The following is a 12,886-nucleotide window of genomic DNA, read 5'->3' as shown; positions in this document are numbered from 1 at the left end:
GTAAGAAACCAGCTGCCGCTTGCTATTATCTACTGCAAATGCAGAAGAGCGGGAAACACATCCACTCTGACAGTCTCAAAGGGGCCAAAGGATCTCTTTCACTGAGTTTCAAGAGAAATAGTATGTCTCTCAGTCATCCATTACGTTCTCTGTCTGTATTCTCTGTTAAAAAAAAGTTTTATTGCTGTCATGGGAGTATGTATGCTTCTGGGCCCATCCATTCATATCAAATGAATCTATAACACTTTGCAGGAAAATATGTCATTTCCACATCTACATAATCTTCCAAAAATGTCACAGGTAGACACACTTAAAAATATAGTTTCAATTTTTAATTGCAGCTTCTAAATTCTTATTAAGAACATGTTTTTAATGTATGCGGTTCTTAAATTGCTATTTGGTCCTTAAGAGTTCCTGATTTGTTCATTAGGGGTTCAAAGTAAAAAAAAAAAAACTTTATTTTTAAAAGTATTTTTTTTTAAATAAAAGAGTTTAAAATGTATAATGTGTTCCGTTGCCAAGAATTTGATCGATTTTGGGTTATCAGTCAAAGAGCAACCCCCCCCCCCCCACAAAAAAACTAGGGTTATGCATTTACTGAAGTATAAAATAATAATAATAAAGAAAAAATATATGAACTACATTTATTAATAAAAAATATTATATATATTAGGGCTATCAGTCGATAAAATGTTTTAATCTGATTAACTAAATGATGTTACGATTAATTAATCGCAAAATAATTTGACTGAAAATACCCACAAAAAAAAAAACTATTTAAAGTAATTTTTGTGTTAAATGATAAAGTATCAAGTAGATATTACAAATTGTAGCTTTAAAAAAAAATATTTGATTTGATTCAACATAAAATTTATTACACATAAACATTTAGGCTACAACGACATAACATATTCTATGGAACATAAAAGAAGATAATTTGAGAAACATCTCATTTATTGTTCATACAATGAAAGTCATTGATAACCAAAACAGCTTCTTCAAAATAACTTTTATGTTCCACAAAAGAAAGGTTTGAAACAACACAAGAGAGAGTAATTAATGACAGAATTAAAAATGTTTGGCTGAAATATCCCTATAATGTTTTTATTTTATAAATCTTTACATATAAATCTTTATATATATATATTTGTTTTGTTTGATGAAATGATACTCTAAATAAGAAACTAAATCTGCCAGCAGGTGGTGGTAATGTCTTTATGAGTCATTGATTTATTCGATTTGTTTAAAGACTGATTCATTCAGGAATGAAGCTCTCTTAATGAATGGGGCTTTGAATCATTGGTTCACAGGATTTGTTCAAAACGCGGATTCATTCTAAAACTAAACACCACTGTGTTGCTCGGAGGCGCACAACAATTCTGCTAGGGCTCTAGGTTCCCTCCAAAACTGTGTTTAAATTATAACAATATCTACTCAAATAACTAATAAACTAAAACAATAAAATAAAATACAACAAAAAGACTAAAACTTTCAAATTGAAAAATATATGAAAATATATTTCAAAATTAAATATGAATTAATAAAATCAATTGCACTTATTAAAAACTAAAATAATAATGATTAACACAGCATTGATTAGTCTTCATTAATGTTCTTAATCTTAACTTCTTTTAAAAACTATATTAGTAAATGTTGAACTTAGACTGACAAATGCATGCATTGTTCATTGTTAGTCCATATGATCTATCTAAGACTGTATTGTAAAACTGAACCGAACAACCTAACAGAAAATCCCAATTATACTAAATATTCCAAAAAGCATGCCTGTCACTTTCTGATGTCTTTGCTTGACTATAATAGTTTCGGTCAATCATAACTGACATTTGATTAATAATTGTGTTATCTGACATCTCACCAGAGGAGGCACGACAAGGGACGAGGGTAAAAGAAATAAATAAGTAAAAAAGTTATAAAAAAACGCATACACCAAAACATCAAAATGAGAACTCATTTTTGTAAATGAAACCTATTTGTCGATAGAGCACATCAGTCTTGTGAAGCGGGGTAAATTAGAAGGCTTGCATTTCCGTGGGGTTGTGCAGAATGCCAGTGGGTAGCGTTCACACAACATCCCTCTGTGCATACTATTTACCCCTGGATTGCTTCAGGCTAATGTCTCAATAATTTTCCCTCTTTTTTTTTTTTTTCGCAGGTCCTTCCCACAAAGGACTTGACTAATGATCCATGGACAAAATGAAGCATTCAAATTTATTCATTAATCATTCATCTCCAGCTCATTGAAAATGCTAAACTTCCACAAAATTAAGATTGAATATTGAAAAGTGATTGAGGGAGACAGCTCTCTGAGGAGACAGGAAAAGAGAGGATAAACAAGCAAGAAAGGAGGAAAAAAATGACAAAGGACGCCGAGCGAGAGGCGGTTGAGACCAACCCCAGCCTGGTTAGGGTTACGCAGGTATACTATCCGCTAGTTAAGGTCAGAGGGGTTTAAATAGGTGTAATTAGATCCAAGAATCTAGAGAAGCGTAGAATTTCTGTCAACACAGCCCCCTAATTATTCTCTTTTCCAATTAATGGTGACATAGATTAATTATCTGATGAGGCAAAGCCAATTGCAATCATTCACCCCGCTAAAATTAGATCATTCCTGACAGTAGCATGAAAGTCACCTGCTTCATTGTTATGGATTGGGCCGTGAGCGTCGGACAGGGGAGAGAGTGAAGCATGCTGGGGGTTTAAGTAAGTTGTCTGGCGCAGGTGAGCGTCCAATTACTCCGCTATCTGAACTGTAGGCGTCTTCCTGCTCCATCCGTCGGCATCTGCGACGGGTCTGTTTGCTTGCTGCGGGACATGGCTGCTAGTTGAGTCATCTGTCAGCGAGAGCAGGAACTCAGAGAGGCGCTGGATTGCGTTTGACATCTCCTCCTGTTTCAATAGGCAAGCAAATGGAATCAATGAGTGCTGGCTAATTCACTACAAAAACCTGTAGGGGAGCCGGAGCCCGCAACAGATTGACATCCACATTCTGCCGGAGAGGCCAGTGTAGCTGGTCACCGGTGTAGGTTGTGTTAACTAACCAGCTAGACTTTCTTGGTGGCACAAGCGCTAGTCTAGCATTTCCATTCAATTCCATTCAAATATATAAACACTACAGATTAAATGTTTGGTGGTCAGTATGATTTGGGATGCATTGAATTGTTCAAAATTGACAAAGAATGTTTCAAAAATGCTGTTGTTTTGAACTATTCATGAAAGAATCCTGAAAAAAGTTTCAGTTTCCATAAAAATATGAAGCAGCATATTTGTTTTCAGCATTGATAAATATGTTTTTCAAGCACCATATTAGACTGAAAAAAACTAGAAACTAATTTCACATATATTTCACAATTAATTTCATATTAACACTGGATTAAACACATTTTGAGGAAGAAAGACAGAAACAGCATTTTCTTGTAAAATGTATTCCCAAAAATAATGTTATATTTACAACAATAAAACACTTTTACAGTGTTGAATGATTTCTGAAGGATCATGTGATGCTGGTGAATAGAGTAATGGCTGGTGATAATTAATCTTTGTAGATTACAAACTGTAGAAAACAGTTATTTTATATTGTAAAAATATTTCAGATTATGTTTTTATTATATTTTTGATCAAATAAATGACCAAAGCAAAAAAAAAAAAAAAAGTCTTACCGACCCCAAACTTTTGAAAAGTATTATAGGCCTATATAATATTCTACTAAAACATAATATAAAATATATTACCCTACATTTTGTTATAGATACTTCTGAAAAGACACTTTTTATCTGTAAATCAGTTTAGTTATGGAGTTTTACTAGTCCAACTTTGTTACATTTCATGAATTGTAAGAGACACTTTTAGTTTGTAAGACATAAGATTGTCATAAGGAAACGAGAAAGACGGTGTGTGCCACACTCCTGGTGAACCAAGCACATGGGTTCAGTGCATGCCTGTTTTAAAAAACCTCAGCAACCAGTTTTTCTATTAAACTGCCTTGCACTGTCAACCAGCTTGGGGAACTGAGCTGGCCTAGCCATGCAGAAATTTTCTGACTAACAATTATATCAGAAACAAGATCTTGGATTACGGTCCCCCGAGAGCAGCGCAGTGGGCGTTCGCTCCAATTATTACTGGCCATTCACAACTCTCCACCCTGCTCTCTGTTGTTAGCAATTGTCAATTATGCTATCCCTGGTGTAAACTTGCATAACCCGGAACTGAGTGCCCAATATTGCAGCGGCGTTTCGAGATGACAGGCTTGCACGCTTTCTCTATTTCGTTTTACTCTTCCCCCCATCTCTATACTTCAGTAGAGCTGCTTGGAAGCAGTCATTTGTTTCTCAGGAAGACCCGGGGACAAATCAGTGGAACTAGTTTTTGCAATCCGCAACCTTCAGGTTCCTCATGAATAGATGGGTGGACAACTTTTGCCTGTGGTATCTTATAAGAAATAATGTTCGGACAGAATTGGCATAGATAAAAAGCCTTTGCACACAGGGCAATTAAATATTTGTGAAGGTTTAATATGATCAAAATTTACCCATCATCATAAAAACATACTGCAAGTTTCATGCCTCAAAACTAACGCCCCTCTTTAAAATATTTTTTTGAGTTAAGATTTTTTGTTTTCCACTTTTCTGTAAGACCAGGATTTGAAATTGCCCCATTTGTGATGTCATGATTTTCCTCTGTTCAGCAATGGATGTAGACAACATGCACATCTAAAAACAGCATTACCTTCCAAAAGATCAAACTATTAGAAATGCATAGTCAAAGTTTATTTTTAACAACGTAACTTTAATGACTGAAACAATAATGTTTCCATTGCTCTCTTTGACTCAAAACTTTTGATGCAATAAAACTAGAATAATATGCTTACCTCAAGAAACACAATAAAATGCATTTAATTTTTAAAGTAAAGTTAATTCAGGTCAGTTAGGACACTTTTAGCCATTGAGATGAGTGGGAAAATGGCCCAATTATCTTCTTACACATTCCAAATGTGTGCAAACAAATAAACTTTGTGTTTAAAACTGAATTAATTGCCATACTTAAGAATGGTGAATAATCTTGAAAAGAAAGCAAAAGAGAAATAAACTTCAGTGACTTGATGGTGTAAAAACTGGCCATTTTAACCATGCAAAAATAAAGCACAATTATTGTTTGTGTTGTGCTACCCATTGAGATATTTTAAGTGAGAGCTATTTTCTTCCATGAGCCCAAGGGGATGTCTTGTCACGGGGCCCGGGACAACATTCCCGGATGTCCCCCCTGACAACGGACATGAATATATTAATGACTTGAAGTGTTATTGAAAGCTTGGCACGTAATGGAACCATGACTAGGAAACTTGTATTACCAGGAAATAGCTGTCAGAGGCATAACCAAAGATGGCTACCAAAAAGGTTGTGTGCAATCCAGAAAGAAAATCTGATAAGTTACTTAACAATTTAGCCGTCTCTTACAACTTTTCTCTTTATTAATCCATTTCTTTTCTGAGATATTTTCTAGATTTCTGTCATTTAAGGGCCCTTGACCCTGTCTTTCCCTGACCATGTCCCATTTGCCAGTGGCTGTCTGGCCATGCACAATACCAAGACAATAGCAAGCTAGACTTTCTAATATCAGGGTTTTATTTATTTCCGGCCTTTAACAGCTAAGGTTAGCAACTACATGACTCCCATAGTTTTGGGTCATTTAAGAACTGCGGCGATTTATTGCTATGATTTTACAATGTAAAGTCTCCTCAACACAATGCTAGTGTGTTTCTGGGGGAGGAGATCTTCGCAGAGCTGTGACAAAGTTTAGAGTAAGGCTGCTCCTTTTGTCCTTCACACTCGGAGGAGCTTGAAGAACTCCTCGTCTTCATGCTCCATTCACCAGCCTGACTTCTAGAGCTGGCCTCCCCTGACTGAGCCACAAACACACCGCCGCTCACCTCATTATAAGCGCACATAGCACACCTTCCACTGAGACCAAATGCCTTTTGTGTTAGAGCATCCAAACATTGCGGTTACATTATTCCAGTATACAAAATCGTGTTATATGCAAGGCTAATTTGAATCATTATTTAAATACAATTTTAATGACCATTCATTTGTGCATGCATTACACACTTGCATACCTTTTCCAGTGTAGACCAGATAGCATCAGTGATTGTTATTTTTTATTTGCTTTTGACACGTCGCAACATTAAGCATAATCAAGTGTCAAGTCATTGAGTGACTGAATGCCAGTGGGAGGGGCCTATGGTGAGAAGGTGACTATTCGTCAATGCCAATGAAGGCAATGTTTAAACAAATGCTTGCGCCTAGATGACGTCTTCTTGCACCATATAACCAAAATGAGCTGTTTTTGGAACTTGAATAAATGCTTTGTTTATAATGAGGAGGACATTTTAAGCTATGAAACTTGCAGAATCTTTTAATGGTGCAAAGACCTCTTATATGCCAGAATATCAAAGCACATTTGATTTCTCATGTCATGGCCCCTTTAAGACGTCATAAGCGAATTGCTTTTTTTTTTTTTTTGCAATTTTATACCTTAACGCAGTATTATAGTGGTCAGACGATGCAGAGAATGGGGTGGCCGATATGTATGTGGTGAGAACTAAATGATATACAGTATTAGATATGTGCCGGTATTCTGTAATGTGATATATCACGGTAATGAATATGCACATAATTGTTATCGAGGGCACTTCTAAATACCATGAATAATTATATATTACAAATTATTTCCGAATTTGGAATGCATTTTATAAATACTTTTCCCATCAACTGATCAAAATGCACAGCACCGCTTTATGATGCATGAAAGATGCATGTGCCGCTCTGATGTAAACAAGCACGCATGAGAAGCACATGAGGAACACGTGAGAGATCCGCTGAATGAAAGCACATTTCACTTTCTGACAGCAGATGGCGCTAAACTGCAGAAAATGCAGCCGTTAACCTGGAAACGGCATAAATAAAACAACTGCACTACTTTCTAAAACGTATTTAAATACCCATTAAGATTGTGGACTTGCTATGGTGTTCATCACAGCCAAATACTTAAATATTTACATTTACATTTATTCATTTAGCAGACGCTTTTAGCCTATTTACTTCTCAAACTTCATAACGCGAACATTATGCAATATGCATTATGCAAACATGAACTAAAAGTTGTATTTTTTTTTTACAAAGATTAATAGCTTCTGTAGCAAATGTAACTATTTCTCATTGTAAATGTTAATTTTAAGATTAAGTAGTTCTTATCGAGGTCTTATAGTAAAGTGATACCTATTGGTCTTTATAGTTCTTTTGCACTTTAATCTGTGTAAAACTTTTAACTTTATATCTTTTTCTGTATTGCTTAACTGCACAGTTATTTTTGTTATTAGAAAAAAGTTATTAAACCTGTTATACTGTATTATGAACACTTTCAAAAAAATAAATTTCAATATCATGATAATACCCTTTACCGTGATAAAAGCATAAGCAATTTATCGCAACATGAAAATCTGATAGCGGCATATCCCTATACAGTATATGCTGATTTTAACACAATATTTACTTGATATTTACAGGTATTGCAAACATTTCATATTAGAAAATAAGTTTAATTATAAAAGAATGTTAATGCTTATGCATAAGCCACATTTACGATAATTTCTAAATGGCCAATTGCCTTCCAATATATAACTTCAAATTCAACTTCATGACAGTCCAAACTCATATGACTTCCTTTCTTTTGTGGAACACCATCTGCTGTCAAGTTCCACAAAAGCCATAAAAGCATCATGAACGTAGTCCATGTGTGCAGTATTTTATATCTGAAGTCATAGAATAGCTTTGAGTGAGTCACAAGCTAAAATCTAAGTCATTATTCATTGAAAGTGACATGGTGACAGCCATGGTCACCATTCACTTTCACTGTATGGCAATCTGCACACTCAACCAAACATCTCCTTTTAGTTTTTTTTTTTATGGAAAGGGTGAGTAAATAATAACCAAATTTAAATTTTGAAGTGAAATATTCCTTAAAGGTTAATTGTCTTAACCTCATTAACCCAAGTGGGACCCATCGTAGTATACAGTGCAATACTCTTGTGTGTGTGTATGTGTGTGTTTGTGGGGGTACTAAAGAGCCCATACCTGGAGGGCTTTCATTTTCTGGTTGTTCTGGTTGGAGAGGGTCTGGAAGCGGGCCAGCTCTGCCTGGCTGTAGACGCTGCGGTGTTTGAAGTATTTTAGCATGGCTTTGTGCATCCTCTTCTGCAACAAAGAAAGCTGGGGAAGAAAGAAAGAAAGAGAGAGAGAGAGAAAAAGAGAGGGGGAATTGGTAAGGCAGGAGAGGAAATTAATGGCAGTGTTCAAGAAGAATGATGGAGGGGAATAGAGAAAGCAGTCAATAGCCCATTCTGCAGTACACGGGGCTGACAGGAATTTCACAGTCTCTTGCTCTCCCTGCCCACTCATGTGCACTGGGCGGAAACCAGTCACATCTGGCTGCCAGGATGGGGGGTTAATTTTCTCTAAATGCTTCAGCGGTTTTGTTCTAGCTCAGGCAAACTCGGTGACTGCAAAGCTGATGAGTAAAATATTTCGACTTCACTCACTTTAACTTTATACCAATCCCCTCCAGACATATTTTACACATACACAAAAAGTCATGAACCCCCTGCCGCAACAAGAAATTATTCCGAGTATACTGGAAAAAAAGAAGAAGAAAAAAATGAGAGAGAGAGAGAGAGAGAGAGAGAGAGAGAGAGAGTGTGTGTGTGTGTGTGTGAGAGAGAGAGAGATTAGAGAAGAAAGAAAGAAAGAAAGCATGCTGCTCTCTTTATTATTTGTGCAGTTTTCCAGAAAAAAAGGGGGTTTCAATTCGGAGGGATGTCTTCCCATGTTTCGCCCCATCTCTTCTCTCTTCCTTTAAGCTTATCATTGCTTGGCAATGTGTTCTTTGGAGCATGAAAAAACTAAAGCGAATTAGCTCAGCCTTTAACTGAACGAGAACAAAAAAATGTCCTTTATAGAGCTCTGTCAAAACCTGCACTATCCTATTAATGCTACAAGTAACAATACTTACAATATACTGTAGAAAGATATTGTCATAAAAAACGATATCAAAAAGATGAGATTATCCTCATCCATGCTTTCTGTTGTCTGTACAGTATCGTTGCTCATATAAAAACTTGATTTGGCATGTCTGAGATGTATACAATGCAATTTCTGTTAGGCCTTAAGGGTTACCTTTTGTTTACAAGCACACAGTGATTCTGGAAGTTAAGGTAGGCCTATGTTTTGTACATTTAACCACTGCAAGGGGGCGCTCTAGCTCTCCTATTCAGACTAAACTGGCAAATCCAACTAAACTGGCAAAATGCCACTGTATATGTTAACCTGTATTATCTATAAAAGTGATCTGTTGAGGTTAAGGACATACTGCAGTTGCAGTGTCCATTATAGCAGTTATGCTAGACATATATTTGGAGCTACAGTCAACTGATAAAAGTGCAAAACAAAGAAGTTTGTCAGCATAACCAAAGGACGCCACATAAAACCACATAAATAATTAAACGCCATCTGTCACTAGCACATTAATGCACATATTTGGACACTTTTCATAGCATTTTTTAGCTGTAAAAAAGAATGAAAAATATAATAGTTAAATGGTTACTGCAATTTAAGTAGCACTTTAGTACCAAATAAAACAGCATAAAATTAAATATATAAAAATGTAATATAAATATCTATTAAATATAATGGTAATTATGAAAACAACTGTATTAGGTGTCATTGCATTGCACTCTACTAATTTATCTATTTAATTTCCACTTTTAATTATGTCACATATTATATTTTTGCCATATAATTAAAAGTGGGAAGGCCAGTATTTATACTTTTTTTTTTGTTTTCTATTGTGGATTTTTTTAACCCTTGTGCGCCCCTCATTTTGGAATCACACTCATGGTCTTTGTTGTGAAAAGTGACCGGACACCTGAAATTTAACTTTTTTTTCTTCAGTAAAACGAATTAATCTAATATATTTTTGTTTTAATAGTAATAATAACAATAATAATATATTCGTTTTTTGTATTTTGAGAGAATTGTATGGTACTAATTAATATTTATTCAATAATTATGATCAAGTTTTACAATTATTTTTCAATTAATGCAGTATTTCAGATTAAAATAGAGACTGGGCCTTTAAAAAGCTAAACTTGTAATTTCATGGATTTTTACTGCATTGTAGTTGAATTATTGATTTTATTTTACATAGTTGCAGTGTTACAGTCACACCAGTTCATAGGTGTGTGTGTACAAGTGTGTGTCGGTGTGTAGATTTGGCACTGTAAATGTTTTAGAGTTTGATCCAATGTGAACCCAAATGCAACTTTTTTCTGCATTGTGGGGATTTGTAGATTGTACACACAAAAGAGCGAAGACCATGAGTGTGTCTTTTTTTTTAGGACCACTTTGCTATTTTGAATCATGCCCTCAATTTTTTTGTGTTCACATAACAAGTGAAATAAAAGTCACCATAAACGTTTTGTACCATTATGTAGAAGCTACGATTTTTACAAATTCTAAATGTAAAATTATCCACACAAGGGTTAAATCTTTCTGGGGCAATGAAGTAAATTTTAATTCTTTTGCATATAAATTGCATACTGAACTAGTCAGATTAAGCAAGTCATCACAAATATATAGCCACATAAACAGTGCTTGGAAACACCATCTGAATCTCTCTCTCATGATAAATGTGGTGCTGCAATTTCATACATATGGAGCAGGTGTTTTAATAGACATCTGATAAATATACATTCTATTCAAACTATTCATAATAGACACCTTATACATACTCGCCATGGCATGGAAAACCTTTCAAAAATGGTAAGCCGTCATAAGAATCCATATTTAATTGAGCACAGCTCGGCCTATGCATCCTTACAGATACATATGGGACTTTAGGAAGAGCTTGTCGTAAACCTCTAAGAAATGAAACTACATCTGCTCTGAAGGAGAGAAAGCCGTACCAGACTGAAAATAAACAACAAACTGTAAAAAGGCTGAATACTGAGTAAAAGAAAATCAGGCTTTGATCATGAGCGTGGAGAATCCCGTCCACAGGATTTGCCTTTTGCATGCATTTCTCACTTGATAACATTCATGTAGTTAGATGAGGAGTTGTACGAGTATTAGTCTTTTGGGGAACAAACAATGTGTCTTGCTCTTCAGTAGAGTTTTACCATCAGCGCTAGAATAACAAATCATATTAAAATGATCTACAGCTCAAAAAAATGCTATATAAAGTGACAGATTATGTCTAGATCAGTATAACTAGTAATAATCTCAAGCAACAACAATAGTACTATTACTATAACGATCTGTGGGCTAATGTCAAAGACACAAAGCTTTAAAGCTGAAGTGTGCACTTTTTTTGTTTAAATACATTCTCCAATCTTAGCTTAATATGCAGACAACTGTAAGTTAGCCATTTATAGGTTGATTGTTACAAAAAGAAAATATAAGCATTGTTCTAAGTAGTATTTCAAATGAGTGTTTTGAACAAATCATTCCAATAAATAACAGATCAGTGAATAAACAAAGGTTCTTGATGAAGAGAGTTACATTACATAGTTAGAGAGATTGATCAAAAATCACTTCCCAGTCAGAAAATTATTAGGGCTAAATTGAAGATTTATGTATCTGAACTGCATATATAATTTAGATCCATTAGGATTACAAATTTTTAACATCAACAACTAATTAACAATGTGATGCATATTTGTCAGTCAGACATACATAAATTAAACAGGTAAGAAACAGGTAAGATTTCTGTATGCATTTTATTTAAATAATCATATTTTCAAAAAGCATTTATTCAAATTGCTTAGAATCAGCATGAATTTATTAACTTAAAGTAAAATTTAAAGTAAAAATTTTAATTCAGTTAAAATATGGCAACCTTGTTACATTCATGGACTTTCTGTTCCCTTTTTTGGTCATCTTCTTTTTCTTGTTTTGTTAATTGATTGATCCCCACCTGTCTCCAGTTTCCTCATTACCTCCTGTGTGCTTAAATACCCTGTCTGTTTAGTTCTTCTTCATCCGTGATTAAGTTAACGTATTGTGATAACCTAATATTGTTAAGTAATGATGTTAATGTGTTGTATTTTGGCTGTAATCTCCTTCGATGTTCAGTAAACTCCTCATTTGATCAAGATCCTCCTCGAGCACTTTATTTTTATGTTAGCATACACCCTTACTGTATGCAATATTCAATTAGTTAAAATATATTATATTGGATTTATTCATGCTAAATATATAAACCTGGGTATTGTGTATTTAAAGGGGTCCTATTATGCTTTTTCACTTTTTTTAATTTTAGTCAGTGTGTAGTGTGTATATTTATATAATAAAGTTATTGTAATGTAAATTATTGGAAAAATATGTTTTCGAATCACCAAGCATGAGAGCTTGTTCTAGTACACCCCCAAAACAAAATCAAGATTTTATAAAAGAACATAATAGAACCCCTTTAAAACACATTAGGCCCTATTTCAACGATCTAAACACAAAGTGTAAAGCGCACGGCGCAGGTGCACTCAGGGCGTGTCCAAATCTACTTTTGCTGTTTTGACGACAGAAAAACTGTTGGCGCGCCCAGGCGCATGGTCTAAACGGGTTGTCCCTATTCTCTTAATGAGTCATGTTTTTTTGGGGGGCATACCGTGCAATAAACCAATCAGAGTCTCATCTCCCATTCCCTTTAGGAGCCAGCCATGACGGATTTGCTATTTACACTGCGAAATTTGGACAGCGCAAAGACAGAATGCGTCTCCGAGATGAAACAGAGCTGCTTGTGTGCGAGCAAATGGATAGCCTAC

The 12,886-nt window shown here is 35.0% G+C and overlaps 1 protein-coding gene across 2 annotated transcripts in view; it reads right to left on the bottom strand.

Moving 5' to 3' along the window:
- Window positions 1-1,586: 1,586 nt before the first annotated feature.
- The window catches only part of LOC113076390 (coiled-coil domain-containing protein 178), a 30,009-nt gene continuing 18,709 nt past the window's right edge, over window positions 1,587-12,886 (bottom strand). For both annotated transcript variants that reach the window (XM_026249033.1, XM_026249035.1), the window contains exons 19-20: window positions 8,148-8,282; window positions 1,587-2,907 (exon numbers count right to left, since the gene is read on the bottom strand). In XM_026249033.1, coding sequence (XP_026104818.1) covers window positions 2,752-2,907; window positions 8,148-8,282 — 291 coding nt within the window. In that variant the 3' untranslated portion in view covers window positions 1,587-2,751. The remainder of the gene's footprint in view (window positions 2,908-8,147; window positions 8,283-12,886) is intronic.

Source organism: Carassius auratus, unplaced genomic scaffold, assembly GCF_003368295.1.
Source record: "Carassius auratus strain Wakin unplaced genomic scaffold, ASM336829v1 scaf_tig00020303, whole genome shotgun sequence".
Taxonomy (NCBI): Eukaryota; Metazoa; Chordata; class Actinopteri; order Cypriniformes; family Cyprinidae; genus Carassius; species Carassius auratus.
The sequence above is the reverse complement of the archived record's forward strand: the minus strand, read 5'-3'. Positions and strand labels throughout refer to the sequence as shown.